This window comes from Aplosporella prunicola, assembly GCF_010093885.1.
Source record: "Aplosporella prunicola CBS 121167 unplaced genomic scaffold K452scaffold_23, whole genome shotgun sequence".
In the NCBI taxonomy this organism is placed as follows: domain Eukaryota; kingdom Fungi; phylum Ascomycota; class Dothideomycetes; order Botryosphaeriales; family Aplosporellaceae; genus Aplosporella; species Aplosporella prunicola.
Window position 1 is genome coordinate 420,548 of NW_022983551.1, and position 16,495 is coordinate 437,042.

A 16,495-nucleotide genomic window follows, 5' to 3' on the forward strand; every position below is an offset into this window, starting at 1 on the left:
CGTACTCAATCTTATTCCCCTCACTCTGCTCTCTCTTTCCTGTTCTGAACAAAGACAGCACACACACACACACACACACATACAAACGTCATTCACACAGCAGGAGGCACCTAGTGGACCATAGGTAGTAACGCAGCGCAGCGCAGCTATTTCATTTCGGCAAGGCGATTTCTCCCGTCCTGTCTACGCTCACACCCCAGCGCCGCCGACTAAACAAACCCGAATCTAGATCCCAAACCTCAAACCCCACCCGCATCCCCATGCCAAATCACGCATCCATCCACCATGCACAAAGCCAACAGCAACAAACGCCAAAAGCCAAAAGCCACACCCAACCCACCCAGACGCTTACTCGATCCGCTAAAAACGCTTAACTAGAGGGACGGGACAGGACAGGACAGGACAGAAGAAAGAAAGAAAGAAAGAAAGAAAGAAAGAAAGAAAACGAAAAAGCCGTTATGCCTGGCAGTCAGTCGGCAGTCGGCAGTCGGCAGTCTGTCTCTCTGTCTGCATAGTCTGCCTAGCTAGTCTACATAGGTACCTAAGGTAGGTATCGCACCCGACCAATCCAATCCAACTAAACCAACCCAAACACACCCAGACTCAACTACACCACCCCACACCCATCCCGCTCCGCTCGCTCTTCCTATTTCCCATCTCTATCCCCAATATCCATACCATGTTATATCATACCCATATCATACCCATACCATAACCCAATCCGTACGTCCTCTCTGTCTGAAAGTAAGTGAGGTAGTGAAATAACTGAAATGAGTGAGTACGCACGCGCTCGCGCGCAAGCAAGCAAGCAAGCAGGTAACCAACCGCACTAAATCAAACAAACAAGTAAACAAACAAACATTCAAACTTTCATTACATCGTGCCATGCCATCTTATCTTCGCAAAAACCCCAACGCCCTTCCAACTCCCCTCTACACCACATCCACAGCCCGCCCACCAACCCCACACCCACCCTACTCCTCCTCACTAACCTCCTCTTCGCTATCCGCCCCACCCCCACCAGCACCAGCACCAGCACCTCCCCCAGCCCCACCACCGCCACCTCTCAACTCCTCCTCCGCAGCACTCGCCAGCGCCTGCTGCATCTCGGCCTCGAAATCAACGTCGAAGTCGTCGGCCTCGTCGTCGTCGTCTTCGTCCTCTTCCTCCTCTTGATGGTGATGCCGATGCTGCTGGTGGTGATGCTGTGACGTGTGGTGATGTGCGTTATGGTGCTGCTGAGGAAGTAACAGCTGCGCGGCCGCCACCGCCGCCGCCGGACTGCCCAGCACCATAGGCTCGACGTCGCCGTCCATGTCGCCCTCGCCCTCGCCGACGCCCTCGTCGTCCTCGACATAGCCGTCGTCATCGTCTGCGTCTCTGCCGCTGACGCCGCCAATGCCAATGCCAACACCGCCACCGCCACCGCCACCGCCCACCATGTCGACGTCGCCCTCGCCCTCGTCCTCGTCCTCGTCGCTGCTCCCCCCTCCCGCACCCATCTCGAACTCTTCTTCCCCACCACCACCACTTCGCCCCCTACTAGGCGAGCACAGCCGACTCGGCCGACTAGCCGGGCTCGCCGAGTCGGCCGCCGACCGCAGCGATATCGGGCCCGACCCCGCGCTCGCGCTCGGAAACGCCAGCGCAATGCTGCGTTTGGGCTTGGGCTTGCTGTCGCCAAAGTCGATCTGCAGGCCGTTTTCGCCGTCGTCGTCGTCGTCGTCGTCGCTGCTGTCGTGGCCCGAGGAGTCCGAGGGCGTGGGCGAGCGCGCTGATGAGCGGCTTGAGGGCGCTGGTGGCGCTGCTGTTGTTGTCGTTGTGTGGGTGGGATGGGCTGGGGGCGACGGCGAGCGGTGCGTCGCTTTGCGGTCGAGGCGGATAGCGGGGGGCGCGGGCGCGGTGCTTGTGGTGGTGATGGTGGTGGATTTCTTCTCGCTGGAGCCGGCGCTGGCCTTTTGCGGTTTCGTGGCCGCGGATTTCGACTTCGCCGTCGTGCGCTTCGGCTCCGCTGTGTCATCCTTTTTCTTCCCTGCCGCCGCCGGCTTCGCAGCTCTAGGCGCCGGCTTCAGTGTCGCCGTCTCCTTCTTCACAGCCAAACCAGCTCCACCACCACCACCACCACCGACACTGCTGCTCAGCGGCGTCGACCGCCCCGCCGCCGCAGCAGCCGCCGGGTTCGGGCTCGCGAACCCGCTCCCCCCACCCTCATGCACCTGCGTCAAGAAATTCCGATAATCATACGGATTGCCCTCCTCGGGCTCGTCGTCCTCACTCGCAGTCGCACCAGCACCAGCAGCACCGCCATCTCTCTCCCCATCATCCGAGAACAAGTCGTCCTCGCTCTCGACCGCCCCACCCACCCCTCCCTCCCCCCCCGCAGCCTCCTTCAAGGCCTTCGCCTCCGCCGCCCGCACCGCCCGCGGCCGCACCTGCTTATACCGCTTTCCCAGCGCCGCGGCATCGCCCTCCCCCGGCGCACTGGCCAGATTGAACCCGTATTCGGCGGCTAGCGGCTGCAGCGTCGCCGTGTGCTTGGCTGCGTCCAAGAGGAGCACGTACGCGTGCGTCGGGACGCCGCGCTCGCCGGTGTACGTGTAGGTGGCGCCGTCTTGGTCGCGGAGGTCGAGCGCGCAGGCTGTCGAGGGCGGGGGCGTCGTGTCGTGGGCGGGGGCGTCGTGCTCGCTAGTAGCGTTCGTGTTATTGTTCGTCGTCGTAGTCGTAGCAGGAGGTTTAATAACAGCGCCAGCCGTCCTAGTCGGCTTATGGTTGACTGTCTCGTTCGCAAGTAGGGTCAGCTCCATCCACATTCATATCCACACCCCCAAACCAACAAACCAGCAAACAAAACAAAACATACACTTAACAACCGCGTACTCCACGTTAGCTGCGCCAGCAGCAGTGGGCTCATCGCCCTCCGCAGCGCCAGCGCCAGCAATCCCCTCCCCCAACCTAAGCGTATACACAGCCGCCTTGTGGGGATCGACGGCCTTGGGCCTGGCCGCGGGGGTGGCTTTTTCGCGCGGAGGCGGCGATGCCATGGATGGCGTTGCGGACCAATGAATGTTGCGAGAGCGAGAGAGAGAGAGGAACGGGAGAGAGAAGGGGGGGGAGAGGGAGATGTGCAGGGTCGGTGTGTGGTGTGTAGGTAAGGTATGTAAGTAGGTAGGTACAATCTAAGTCGGCCGATCACGTCTCCCGCTCCAGCTGGAGGAGCGCGCGAGCCGAGCCGGCGCTACTAGGTAGGGACTAGGGTTAGCCCCGCCCGGCTGGGCCTAACCTGATGGAACCTGAACCTGCAACCTGCATGGGACCAAGAGAGCGCATGCATGCGTGCTTGCTTTGCCTTTTTCCTTCCTTTGTTTGCTTGCTTGCTTGCGTGGCTCTTTGTCTGTCTGCTACCTACTAACCTTCCTACCTAATCCAGCCAGTATGTACGACGTACAGTACACACACCGCACACCGCACGCATAAATCTACTACCTATACCTGTCCATACCTAACCATCCCAATCCCCTCACAAAAAACGCCCGTGGCCAACACAACAACGCCACGCCCTCAAGCCCCCTCCCCCCCATCACCACCACCACCGCGCTTCAGGCCCTCCAACGCGTCCAGCTGCCTCTTCAACGGAATGACCGCGCCAGCACTAATGCGACGAATGCCGTCCTTCTCGGCCTCGCTGCCCCCGCCGTCCTTGCTGCGCTCGATAATGTCCTTAGCGGCATCGATGGCCTTGTGCAGCAGCCGCGGCCCGCTCGCCCCGTGGTACAGCCAGTCCATCTCGGCCTCGAACGGCGCCGGCACCTGCGACAGGCCGTGCATGATGAAGCCGCGCGCCCGGAAGTACGCCTTCTCCGAGTAGAGCGCCGACGGCAGCGCCGACTCCTCGGTCCCGTGCCGCACTTCGTAGCCTGCTTCGTCTGTTGTTGCTGCGTGTTAGCTGCTTGGTCTATGCTCTCTCTCTCTCTGTGTATCTCTCTGCTTGTGCCCAAAACTTACTGTAGTACGGCTCCTTGACCAGCACCAGCCCCAGCAACGACACCAGCACCTGCAGGATCGTGCTCTTGCCCGGGCTCCAGTTCTCGTTGCTCTCGTCGGCATGCCACGTGCCCAGCAGGCTGAGGCAGATCTTGCCGTCCTCGTAGAGATTTGGGTTGACGGGGCCGAAGCCGTTCGTCCAGCTGTGGAAGAAGGCGTCGGGCGCCGTGTTGGGGAAGTTGGAGCCTAGGTGGAAGTCGACGATGAAGGGCGCGTACTCGTAGGGCGTGTCGACGGGGCCGATGATGAGCACGCGCAGCAGGTCCAGCCGCGACTCCCACGTCCGCACAAAGATGCCCGGCGGCAGAGATGTGCGCAGGATCTTGTGCTCCTTCTGTATCCGCCGCATGCGCGCTTGCGACGTGTCGCTGTGGCTGTTGATGTACCGGTGGTCTTGCGGCGGCGTAGACTCCAGAATCGCGAATTGTTCGGGGGCGTCGGGGTACTCGGAGAAAGACTGCGGTTCGGCCTTGTTGTTTGCGCGCGCAGCTTCCGCGTCGGGGTGCTCGACAGCGGGGGCCTTTGCCTGTTGCTCCTCGGGCTGGGCCTCTGGTGTCGTCTTGGACGTATCGATTCCACCCGGTGCGGCATCGGCCATTGTGACATCGCCCTCGGCGGATGATGCATCCTCTTCATCCTCGTCGTCTGTAGCCCATGCTTCGTCCTCGTCGTTGCCCTCTGCTAGCACGCGCTCGCCGTCCTGACCGGGGTACTCGTACCACATCTCGACGAACGGCCCATCGTCACCAAGCTCCTCCATATCCTCGTCATCCATAAACTCACCGTCCGAGACATCATCCATTTCGTGGTCGTGGTCCATATGCTCATCAATGTCCGTGCTGTACGCCAGGATGACGCGCTCAACGGGCACTTTGATATCCCGCACAGGCTCCGCCGCGCCCAACCTCACAGTGAGCAGTCCGTCAAGGCCGAGATCGACAATCTCTCCGAACCAATCCACCGGGTTGTCGGCATCGTCCGAGCTTCCCTGGCCGGGAAGCGCATTGTCCAGAACAACGACGTAGTCTCCGCGTCTCCTGTTCAGGGATGTCGTCGTGCGGATGTCGTACAGACTGACCTTCTCCTCGGGCCCTGAGGCGACGCCCGTCTCAGAGCCAGGAAGCAAGTCGTTTTCCATGAACTTGACTGACGCGTCCGGGAACCATCTCACGGTGGCCATGCGATTGAGGCCGTCCACCGTTTGTACCACGCCCACCTTCGCCGGCTCGGTATACCATGCAGTCGGTTCTGCCTCGCCGTCGGGCGCAGATGCGCGGGGTTTCTTCTCGTTTGTGATGATGATTTCTCCGGGCCAGACCTCGTCCTCGTCGTCGACGTTCGGGTCCGGAAGGAGATTCGTGGCGGCATCTTCAGTGATGGACAAATCCTGCCACTGTACGACGGCCGTCGTGCGCGTGTCCTGAACCGTGAAAACGTTCGTATCAAAACCCAGCGTCTCGGTCCTCTGCTTTTTCGTGTAGTTGTACTTGACGCACGCCCCCGCGAGATCATTGAACCTCACCCTCTGGCCAGCAGTGAGGTCGCGCGACGTGCGCGACACTGACGCTGCCTGCGCGGGCGCGCCCTGCGGCGGTCTGCGCATGTTGTCGTAGACGTGGACGCGGCCGCTGTCGAGCTCATCCAGACCCAGCTCGGCAGGGGGCTCCGACGGGAAAGCACCCGGCATGGCCGCTGGTCCGCCCAGCCGCCGACTCAGCCATGCCACGCTGATCGACACGGTGCGCACATCCACCACGACGCCGTTGGGCTCCACGTTGGGGCTGAAGGCGCCAAACAGCCACCGCCCTCGCCGCAGGTTGCCCTTCTTTGTCCTGACAAAGTCTCCAATCTCGTGGCGCTCCAGCCGGGGGTCGACAGGCACCAGCTCGTCCTCGTTCTCGACGACGACGACAGTGCCGTTGCTCAGGCGGACGGAGACCTCGTCGTATGTGTCGTCGACCCTCCCTATCCAGTTGTCGTAGATGACCAAGCAGCCCTCGGGGTACTGGCGCACAGTATCAATCTCCTCGGCGGGCACGTCGGCGAGTATGCGTCCCGTGTCGTCGCCGACTTGGGTGTGGTAGGCCTGGCTGGCGCGGATGTCCTCGACCGAGGGCCACATGCGGACCGGGGCGACGCTGCACTCGAGGCGGGTGCCGATGACGGTGCCACTCATGTGGCTTCGGGCGCTGCGCTTGACGACATCGCCGACGAAGAAGCTGCGATCGAGTATCTCGAGCTCGGCCGTGGGCAGCAGCTCGGTGGTGAAGTCGGTCTGCCAGGACACGAGGACGGTGCCCTGGGGCGGCTGGGCGCACATGTCAGTAAGGATGTGGACGCGCGCAAAACGGGCTCGGAGATAGTAGGTACAATGCCGGAGCGCAAGAAGCGCTCAAAGTCGGCCTCGGACACATCCTTGTGGCGCTCAATCTTCAAGTTGTATTCGCGCTGCGGGTCGGGCTCGTGGGAATCGACCTTTTTCAAGTTTTGCACGCGTCAGTCAGCGGTGCGGGCGGCGGGGAAGTGTTGGGAAGCGCGCACATCGTGGAAAGTCCTCTGGGCGGGGAGGGTTAGCAATGGCAGAGAGACAGGCACTTCCAAACACTTACATCGACGACGCCGATCAGCCACTTTTTGGTGCGGAGGCGGCAGGTGTCCTCGACGCAGAGCTGCGTGGGCTCGGCCATGGTGCTGGTAGAGAGAGAAAGATGGCGTAAGGTAGATAGAGGCTGGGGGAAAAGAAAGGCAGAGCAAACCAAATTCCCGCCGCCGCCCGCCCGCGTTAACTCAACACATCATGGCCGACCCCCTCTACCATCTGTTGGTCGCGCCCGATAGTGCCGCCGCCACGGCCTACCTGAACCACCTACAAGCCCTCGACCTCGCATCCCTCTGCGACACGGAGCCGCAGTCGCTGGCCCAGCAGCAGGCCTCGACCAACCGTAGCCTGCAAGCCCTCTCCAAGCGCTCGCACAAGTCCATCATCGCCTCGTCGCAGCGCCTGGCCGACCTCTCGACCGCCCTGCCCGACCTTCAACGCGCAACCGCCGCCCTGCACCATGCCCTGCCGGAGCTGGAGACGGCCAGCGCCGCCTTCGAGCAGCGCTACAGCCGCTCCGCCGACAACGCCGTGCTCGACCGCCGGCGCAAGGCCATGCTGGTCGCGCGCAACATCGACCGCGTCGCCGACGTCCTCGAGCTGCCCACGCTGCTGTCGTCTGCCATTGCCGCCGGCGCGCCCGCTCAGGGCTCCGCTGCTGCCATGACGGCGACGACGTCCACCGCAAACTACACGGCCGCCCTCGACCTGCAGGCCCACATCAAGCGCCTGCGCACCCTGTACCCGGCCGTCGGCCTCGTCGACGACATCGCCAAGCAGGCCGACGCCGAGATGAAAGCCATGGCCACGAACCTAGTCGCCAGCCTGCAAGGCCCAGGCATCAAGCTGGCAGGGGCCATGCGCACCGTCGGGTGGCTACGGCGGGTGGCGCCCGAGCTGGACGAGGGGTGGAGCGGAGGCAGCGGGGGCGGATACTCGCGCCGAGGCGGCGGGGGCGCCGGCGCGGGCAAAGGCGCTGCCGCCAACGCCGAGGGCGCCCTGGGCGCGCTGTTCCTCGTCTGCCGACTGGCGAACCTGCTCAGCACGCTCGAGGCACTAGAGCCGCTGCGCGAGCTCGCGGACCAAGAGAGCGCGAAGCGCGCGGCTGGCGGCGGCGGCGGCGCGGCCAGGACGCCTTGGGCGGGTGGGCAGCAGACGGAGCGCTACCTCAAACGGTACATTGAGCTGTTCCGGGAGCAGAGCTTCGCCATTGTGTCGATGTACAAGAGCATTTTCCCGTCGGCGCTGCCAGCGCCAGGGAGCTCGGATGAGGGAGGCGCGGGAGCAGACGCTGGGGACGGCGCCGACGAGCCCGACAACTTGCAGCCGCTGCCCTCGGCGCTGGCGTCGTTCCCGCTGCACCTGGTAGAGTTGCTGGCTGAGACGCTGCGCGCGTACATGCCGAATGTGCGGGAGCGCGCGAGCCGCGACAGCCTGCTCACCCAGGTGCTGTACTGCGCGAACAGCTTGGGGCGGCTGGGCGGCGACTTTGGTATGGTGCTCGCGCTGTTGGCGGAGGAGCTGCAGGAGGAAGGCGAGGGAGGGGAGGGAGAAGGAGAGGATGATGAGGAGGAAGAGTGGGTCGAGGTCATGAAGAAACATCGCGTTCAGGCAAGTAGGCTGGAGCTGTTGGCGAGTGGTGTGGGCGCTGGGAGGACGGCGCAGGCCGCGGGCTGAGCTGAGTTGAGTTGAGTTGAGTTGAAGTGAGGGGGTTGTAGAGGCGAGACGGGGGCGCTGGTGTTCTAGCTGGACTGGTCGCTGTAGCGTCTCGAGAAACAGAAGAGAGAGAGAAAGAGAGAGGGAGACAGACAAACAGAGCGAGAAAACCGCTTCTCCCGCTCCCGCATCGCATTCACCACCCCAATAATAAAGCCATAGCTAGATATGTAGCAGCGCACCACCCCAATCTAATCCCCCCCAAACCAACCACTAACCACGCACTCCCTCCTCCCCTACATCCCTCTCCTCTCCCTCACTACACGCTCCAATCCGTCCCCCCCTCCCTCTTCTCACCCAAACCTTCACCCCCCTCCTCAAAAGGCCCCAAGCACTCCCCCACCAGCGCAAGCAGTTCCTCCTGCCTCGCCTCATCCAACCGCCCATCCAGCTCCTCCATCACAGTGTCCAGCTCGGCCAGCGTCCGCGGCCTCAAGTTCAGCACCATCAGCGCTTCGGGCTTCTCGAGCTTGAAGTCGGCGCGCTGCAGGCGGGTGAGGAACGTCGCGATTTGCGGCGCTGTGTACGTGGGGGTGGGCGTTTTGGGGTGGGTGAGGTGGGTGGTGACCTATGGGGGATGGGGGGCGTTAGTGCGTGTGGTGTGGGGGAGTTGGTGAGGGGAATGGGGTGCGGGTTTAGGGAAAGACTCACGTCCGTGAGAATGCGCTTCAGGTTCCCGGGCATGGGGCGCGCGCGCGCGCTGCCGTCGCTGCCGTCGTGCTCGGCCGTGAGCTCGCGCGTGATGGCGAGGACTTCGTAGTTGGAGAGGACGGAGGACTGTTTTTCGAGGATCTTCATTGTTGCGGTGGTGGGTGGGTGCGGGTGAGTATGGTGATGGTAGAGGTGGGTGGAAAGGTCTGGTTGGTCTTCTTTTTGTTGTTGTTCTTGTTGTTGTTAAGTACCTAGTTAGGTAGGTAGGTAGGTAGCTTGAGTGGGATAAGTGAGGTAGATGTGGTTTCTGCCCGCGCATAGAGTCAGCCTGCTTGTGTGTCTGGCAAGATGCCTGTACTGATGTGCTGTGCTGTGCTGACTTGGGGCGAGAAAGGTACTGCTGCTTTGGGACGACGTTGAGACCTGCTGGATTGGTCTGACGGGGTGTGTTTTTATGTTGTCCGCAGGAGCGGGGGATAAGAGATCGAGAGCGAAGAGGACAGATACAGCTGCGTTTGCAAATGAAAGGAAAGAACAGTATGACTCGAAGCAATAAAAAAGATTAAATGTCGTTGGGCGACGTTCGTGATGCAATATTGGCGAGCTGAAGGCGCCGCAGTACGCAAGTGCAAAGAGAAAAACGCAAAGAAAACCACAACTCACCTGCGCTATTATCATTCACTGTGCATTATGCTTGGACGCCGGTCACTTTCCTTCCGGCGCAGTTTTTAATTCTCAAGTCGAGAGTGTAGGCACGGTGCGGACTGTCACGTCTACCTACCAACCAAAATTCTCCCGCCCCGGCTTTTCTCCGGTTGCTTATGGTCGAGGGACCAGTGGTACGAAGGAGCTACATAGTATTGGGTAACCGAATAGCGAAAATCGACCGTACGCGCAACACCCCTACAACTCGAGGATTTCTTAGAGAAAAGTAAAGGGTTTAAGAGAAGACCAACGCAAAAAATTCTATAAGCTTATTTCTTTAAAAAAACTAATTTGTTGTGGTTCATCGCTCTTTTTCTGCTTCACCGTCTTGGTCGATTTTGGTGAGGCGAGGCCAACCAGGTCGTGGCCGGCTGGCGCGCGCGAGTGAGGCTTTGGTGCTGACACGACTAATTTATCACCAAGCCTGATGCCTGCTCCTCATCCTGCTTCATCGTGCACATCAAACATTCTTTGCACAAGCAACGAATTTAGCATCAGTAAATCCTCTTGAATTTTAGTCAATAGGCTCTTCTTTGATCTTAGGAGTAGGTGGGCGGGTATTTAATTTAGCTCTCTTCAGTAGCTTAAGGATTAAATCAATCATGTGTTAGCAGAGGGGCTAGACATAGACCCCAGCAAGGTAACAAGTCCAAAATAGAGATTGAACATAGACATAAATCGTCGTAGCACATCCAGTCACAGCAGAAAGGCCATCACACTCATCACAATATCACGTCACAGCATCACCAAACAAAAAATGCTAAAAGCCCGCTCGGCAGCACACGACACAGCGGGAACACACGCACAAAGAGGGCACAGAAAGACTCGATTGCAAGGAATGGGCAACGTTTAAGTACATCCCAGAAGCGCCAGCACAGGGCTTTCCCCCAGCCGCGACGCTCACGCGCCACGACTGGATTTCTTTCCCTCATAAGTGCCGGGCGCCAAGTTGGCTTTGTTCCTCGCATGTGTGCGCGCAAAACCCAAGACGTGCCGTAACGTACGTGTGTATATGTGTGGTTGGTGCATTGACAGACGTGCTTTGATTTCTCTTTTTTGTTGTTGTTGGCGAGCGTACACTTTTCCACCACCCAACCAAGAGGCGGAATAGTAAAGTTTTGACCTAGACCCTCCCCGTTTTTTTGCTTTCCGCTCCTGGTATCAAGACTGCTTCGGTGACAAAACGACCGCTTACCACTGAGCAGCGCCCTCGGCGGGGGCGGAGGTGTCAGCAGCCCAGCCCTGGTTGCCGGTCTCGGCGGGGCCGGTGCTGGCAGCCCAGTCAGCACCGTCCTGGTCCCAGGAGGTGGTGGCAGCAGCGCCAGCAGTGCCGGAGGCAGCGGCGAAGGCACCGGCAGCGCCGCCGGAGACCTCCCACTCGTTGGTGAAGCCGTCGGCAACGGCGGCGGCACCGACCTCGTCGGCACCGGGGACCTTGGCCTCCTCGATGTTGGCGGAGTCCTTGTTCTCCTCGGCCTCGGGGTCGCGGTAGAAGTACAAGTCGGTCATGACGTCCCACTCGGTCTCGCGGGTAGCGAGGGTGCCACGGAGGCGGAGGACCTCACGGGCCAGCATCCACCAGACGAGACCGATAGCGTGACGGCCCTTGTTGTTGGTGGGGATGGCAACGTCGACGTACTCGGTGGGAGAGTCGGTGTCGCAAAGAGCGATGACGGGGATGTTGACGTAGGAAGCCTCCTTGATGGCCTGGGCATCGGTGCGGGGGTCGGTGACGATGATCAGGCGGGGCTCCTTGAAGGAGCGGGTGATGTAGTTGGTGAAGTTACCGGGGGTGAAGCGGCCAGCAATGGCGACAGCACCGGTGTGGTGGGCGAACTTCAGGACGGCGCGCTGGCCGTAGGGGCGAGCGGAGATGACGCAAATGTCCGCGGGGTTGTCAATGGCGGCAATGATGCGGGCAGCCAGGACGATCTTCTCCCTGTGGTACGTTGTCAGACTCTGGTCTTTTTTGGAGCATTATTTGCGCGCCACTGCCGCGGTCTTCACGCGTTCTGGGCAGCGCGTTTTGCGCATACCGCGCCAGAAATGCGAAATCCACCAGCGCGCGCGCAATCGAGGCTCTCTTACCAGGTCTTGCCAATGTTGATGACGTTGATACCGTCAGGGCGAGTCTTCCACAGGTACGGCTCCATGTGGACCTGGAGGTTCTTGGAACCCAGGTGGGACTGGGCAGCCAGGAGCATCTCAATGTCCTGGCTGGTGGCAGCCATGCTGGCGGGGAGGTTGTTAGGGGCCATCTTGAATGGGTCGTCTGAGGAGGGAAGACGGCGTTGGGGGGGGGGGTTGAGGCAAGAGGTAGGTCGTGGTTGCTGGCGAAGGAAAGGGCAGCGAAATGTGTCGTGGGAATACCGTCTACGGCTCGCTAAACGGCCCAAATGCGGTATGGACCGACCGCGACGTCGGGGCCGAGCGCCGACCGGCGCATCGTTGTGCCGGCCGGGAGGCCATCGTCGGTGGGGCATCACCCACCCCACCTAGCTCTATCACCAACGAAGCAAATACACAACACCCAGTTGCTCGTATTTTGAGCGACACTGATAGCCAAAATACTACGGTCATGTGTGAAAACGGGAAGCATAGTCTTCGTTCTCGGCAGGTGTCTGTACGCTCTACATAGCAAGAACTTAGCTAGAGCTAGCAGTGGATGCATTCTACTAACTAGCAGAAGAAGGTCGATTCCGACTAATTTTTGGGTCAAGGGAACTAAACGAACAAGCTTTCCAGCATGCCAAAGCACCAGTCTAGCATTCCACCTGCTTGCGTCTCAGCATCGTCTCCGCGACGTTGCTCAAGGCACCTGCCACATTTGTCAAGAGCCCTTTCTCCATCAGTGCAACAACGGGAGCCACGATAGAAGACCCTGATTCAGCTTTAACAAAGAATCATTAAGCCAGGGCAGCTTCGTGACTCATTCCGGTTCTATTATCTGCATGTCTCGCAGTGTCTCAGTCTCACCACACCACGCACGGCAGCAAGACAACCACGACCACGATCACGATGCTATATGAAGAATCCTTTTCCCGCCCTCACATCAATGCAGACCTCAAGCACACGATCACCAATTCCTCAGCCACAAGCCAACCACGAAATCAATCCTCCACTCAGCCAATCACCACACCTCTAAAACCCACAACTACAACCACCATGCCCCAAAGCCAACAAGCCCAACCTCAAATCCCCACAGACCCGTATCTCCTCGCCGCTCTCGCTTTTATGGGTCTCGCTAGCTTCCTCGACCACGTCCAGACCGCCCACCAAACGGCGCACGACGAGCAGGCGCGGCAGATCACGACACTAGAGGCGCGTCTGGAGGCCGCAGCTGCAGACCGCGAGTGCGCGCGCCGCGAGCTGGGCGATGTGAGGGCCGAGTTGCGGGCGTGGGCTGCAGAAAACAGGGGTAGGGATCAAAGTGTGGATTCTGAGGAGGTTGATGAGGGGAAGGACGGTGTGCAGCAGACGAGTGGACAGGGTGGGAAGCCGAGGTGCTGGGCGAAGAGGTGCCGGGATGTACTGGGATGTTGGAAGGGGGAGAAAGCGCGGAGCTGATGGTTGGTTGGGCGAGAAAAGAGAGACACGCGCTGGTTAGTGAGGTGATGAGCTGGGGATGATGGTTGTGCTGCGGATTGCCTGGCGTTTTGGGTGTTTGGACTATGGTAGTTCGGAGGGGTTTTTGTTGAAGTGAACGTATACTTATGCGGGAATAAGACATTTGGAGCAGAGGATTGACCAAAAAAGATTAGAGAACAGAGTTCGGGACGAGAATAGTTCATTAGTGCGCAACGAGGTCCTAAAAAGTATAGTATCCGTGGGAACAACCATCTGGCAGCGGTGGAATTTCTATCTGTGTTAAAATGGTTTGTTATGTTGTCCATTATTTTGTCCAAACCATAAAAATAAAAAATAAACACTGACCCAAAAAGGAATCGGACTCATCTCCTCAGGCGTGCTCCCTTTTCCAAACTCTAACTCACTTGTCGCAGGACAGCCAAATTGGTGTTTACCCCTTGACCAGAACGCCTATTATTTGAATCAGGCGACTGAATCGCTGACAAGTTCGATGTTTAGGAATTGGATCCCCCTAATTATATAGTACATATTTTTAACAGAACAGGCCGGCAGGACACTCTTACCACGCTAGTGGCACACAATAAAGAAAGGGTTTCTGCGACCGACACTCCCCTGTGGATGGTTTTGCAGAGAGCTGTCAGCGAGGGCAATCCCATCACACGGCACTGCAGCATCAGTGATTGCTGGGATATAAAGTAGACGGACATGCGCGTCGATTGTGCATGTCGTCCTTTGGTTCCAACTCACTCCCTCTGCACAGCAATAGTACGCCTTGCGCAGCCACTCCGTCGACAACCACGATGATGACGAATTTCCTGACCGGGATCACCATTGACCCGGTCTAGCTCAACAAGGAGGAATGCAATAAAAGGCTCGTCTGTGCAGGATAGACGGCGAGCTTCCAGTACCTCTCAACGAGGGGATCACACTGCCAACTGCTATCTGTCGGGCCTCGATGCATGGCGAAATACGTCTCTTTCCTCCATAGGGTCGGGCTTGCTCTGCCCCACCGAACCTCCACTACCATGTAGGTAGATACCCTATCACATAGATAGATGCTCGTCTGATACGCCTGCATTTAATGCACAGTGACAATTAACATTTTTCGGAAACACTGCCACTCACCAAAGCGGGGACTTGTTCCTAGTCTTCTCCAACTACACATGCTAAACAGCAAAACCACGCAGCACAACCCAACAGAATGCCTACATGACGCGAACGTGCACATCCAGCCAGAATCCCCAGTACCTCCCAAGCTTCGACATGGTGAACAAAAGTTCCGCCAGGGAAGTGAGGAACCAATAAACGGAGCAAACTCATTTGCTGATAGTCAGTATTCGCTGCTAGCGAGCGACAAGAACAGCAAAAAATGATAAGCATGATGGTATGTGTGGTTGTGAGTGGGTCTCGAGGGAGAGAAACGTATGGTTTGTAACTAGAATCTACTTGGTTCTTTCTATCTGTATGATTCTGCAGGGCACCCCTTAAGAGTATCCATTGTGGAATTGGCACTGCCTCTTTGCTGGCTGGCTGGTTGGGGCTTTGGCGCCTGAGAGAGGATGTAGAGGATTTGGCATGCTGGGCATGGTTATAGTATCTGGAGACACTCTCGCTGTGTGTGGGCTAGAAAGACTGACTAACTCTCTCGTATTTGGGACCTGCAGCGCTCCCGCTACGTCCCAATCCTGTCGAACGCATTAACCTGCTTAAGGCTACTGACCCTCACGGTGGGCCAGCCGCGGCGGACACTCGCAAGCAAACGTGCTCAGTACTCCAGTTCTCTTCATTAATGATACCGTAGACGGCATATAATCCTATAGCTATATTATCAAACAGTCTATGTGTTATGTTCTTTGTTCAATCTCGTTAAATGCATCAGTGACGACCCTCTCGGGCAGTAGGAGTTGCGCGAGGAGCTTGACATAGCTGACGGCGACGGCGATGGCAATGGCAACGAATACTCAGTTGGCCAACACCAAGCACACGCGAACGACACCACCTCTCACCACAACACACACGCACGCCGAAACCGTACCCCAAGAACCCAGCACCCCGAAAGCCGAAGCCAGCACCAGGTCATCTAAGTAGCAAGCAAAAAAGCATAACCCATAACCCATAACACATCCATACCCTTAAAAGCGTAAAACAACGAACTATATACAACGAAAAGCATCTCTCCTTCCCCCCTCCCCCAAATACCCCCCCACCCTCACCACCATCAACACGTCTTCTCCCCCTCCTCATCAACGCCATAAAACCAATACTGCGCCGCATACGCGACCTCGAAAGCGCCGTCCTCGACGCCCTCGCACGAGGCAGGCTGCATCCCGCCGGCCGTCTCGACGCGGTATACGGCTCTGATGCCGCCGTCGCTGGTCTGGGCCTGGGCGCGCTTCTGCGTTTTTTGTTCCCCCTTACTCTGGCTCGCATCACTCGCCTTCTCCGCCTCCGCCTCCCCAAGAAACAGCCAATCGACGGCCCCCTCCCCGCCCAACCCCTTACACGCACCCACCGGCGCCGTTGCGCTCCCCTCCTTAACCCCCACAAACAAGACCCCGTCCCCCTCCCCCCCAGCACCAGCACCATCAAGCGCCCACATCGGGCTCGTCCCCCCCGCCCCGCCATACGCGCCAAAATAGTGCGTCCCAAGGCGCGAGGGTTGCATGTCTGTGGGTAGCAGCAGCTGCGCAATCAGGCGCTGCCAGACGGCGTCGGGGGAGGAGGCGGGGGCGAGGTGGTCGAGGCCGAAGAGGGCGAGCGCTAGGGGGGCGAGGGCGGGGGCGAGCGAAGTGCCGTAGGGGGTAAGGAGGAGGGGCGTGATGTCGTAGAGGGTTGCGAGGGCGCCGGCCGACGAGGGCGTGCTGGTGGTGCGCTTGGTGTTGTCGGCGCTGGAGGCGCACGTGTAGTTCTGCGTCCCGATGCCCAGGGCGATGTATTTGAGCTTGAGGCCTGTGGCGGGCTGTGGCAGGGTGGATGATGGTAGTGTCGGCGTTGTGGAACGCCGGGCTGGTGGGGGGATGAAGGGGAAGGGCGTTGCGAGGGTGGTGAGGAGGAAGATGGCCAGGATGGAGAGGAGGCTGTGCTGTTTGCGGGGAGCCATTATTTCTGCCTGTGGTGTGTGTATGCGTGGGTTGGTTTGTAGTCGCCTGGTTGAAGGGACAATATATTGAACGTGACCCGCTGTGAGGCTGTTAT

At 59.2% G+C, this 16,495-nt stretch overlaps 7 protein-coding genes across 7 annotated transcripts; 3 read left to right on the forward strand and 4 right to left on the reverse strand.

The window, feature by feature from the left end:
- The first annotated feature begins 1,757 nt into the window (after window positions 1-1,757).
- Window positions 1,758-2,380, forward strand: K452DRAFT_290712 (uncharacterized protein). The gene has a single exon (XM_033541044.1). The coding sequence runs from the start codon at window positions 1,918-1,920 to the stop codon at window positions 2,236-2,238; it is 321 nt and encodes a 106-aa protein (XP_033394280.1). The 5' UTR covers window positions 1,758-1,917; the 3' UTR covers window positions 2,239-2,380.
- A 940-nt stretch (window positions 2,381-3,320) lies between these two features.
- On the reverse strand, window positions 3,321-6,763 carry K452DRAFT_256175 (uncharacterized protein). The gene is made up of 5 exons (XM_033538389.1): window positions 6,651-6,763; window positions 6,583-6,597; window positions 6,412-6,516; window positions 4,003-6,349; window positions 3,321-3,923 (listed from the first exon to the last, which is right to left on the reverse strand). The coding sequence occupies exons 1-5, from the start codon at window positions 6,726-6,728 to the stop codon at window positions 3,559-3,561; spliced, it is 2,910 nt and encodes a 969-aa protein (XP_033394281.1). The 5' UTR covers window positions 6,729-6,763; the 3' UTR covers window positions 3,321-3,558.
- A 75-nt stretch (window positions 6,764-6,838) lies between these two features.
- On the forward strand, window positions 6,839-8,317 carry K452DRAFT_233911 (uncharacterized protein; the record flags this gene model as incomplete). The annotated part of the gene is made up of 1 exon (XM_033537340.1): window positions 6,839-8,317. One exon carries the CDS (start codon window positions 6,839-6,841, stop codon window positions 8,315-8,317), a length of 1,479 nt encoding a protein of 492 aa, XP_033394282.1.
- A 298-nt stretch (window positions 8,318-8,615) lies between these two features.
- K452DRAFT_311505 (uncharacterized protein) lies at window positions 8,616-9,154 on the reverse strand (the record flags this gene model as incomplete). The annotated part of the gene is made up of 2 exons (XM_033543432.1): window positions 8,616-8,924; window positions 9,008-9,154. 2 exons carry the CDS (start codon window positions 9,152-9,154, stop codon window positions 8,616-8,618), a joined length of 456 nt encoding a protein of 151 aa, XP_033394283.1.
- A 1,749-nt stretch (window positions 9,155-10,903) lies between these two features.
- K452DRAFT_301103 (uncharacterized protein) lies at window positions 10,904-11,970 on the reverse strand (the record flags this gene model as incomplete). The annotated part of the gene is made up of 2 exons (XM_033542402.1): window positions 10,904-11,651; window positions 11,801-11,970. The coding sequence occupies 2 exons, from the start codon at window positions 11,968-11,970 to the stop codon at window positions 10,904-10,906; spliced, it is 918 nt and encodes a 305-aa protein (XP_033394284.1).
- A 729-nt stretch (window positions 11,971-12,699) lies between these two features.
- Window positions 12,700-13,543, forward strand: K452DRAFT_88591 (uncharacterized protein). The gene has a single exon (XM_033547273.1). The coding sequence runs from the start codon at window positions 12,731-12,733 to the stop codon at window positions 13,277-13,279; it is 549 nt and encodes a 182-aa protein (XP_033394285.1). The 5' UTR covers window positions 12,700-12,730; the 3' UTR covers window positions 13,280-13,543.
- A 1,975-nt stretch (window positions 13,544-15,518) lies between these two features.
- K452DRAFT_301105 (uncharacterized protein) lies at window positions 15,519-16,400 on the reverse strand (the record flags this gene model as incomplete). Its single annotated transcript, XM_033542403.1, has 1 exon — window positions 15,519-16,400. One exon carries the CDS (start codon window positions 16,398-16,400, stop codon window positions 15,519-15,521), a length of 882 nt encoding a protein of 293 aa, XP_033394286.1.
- Between the last annotated feature and the right edge of the window lie 95 nt (window positions 16,401-16,495).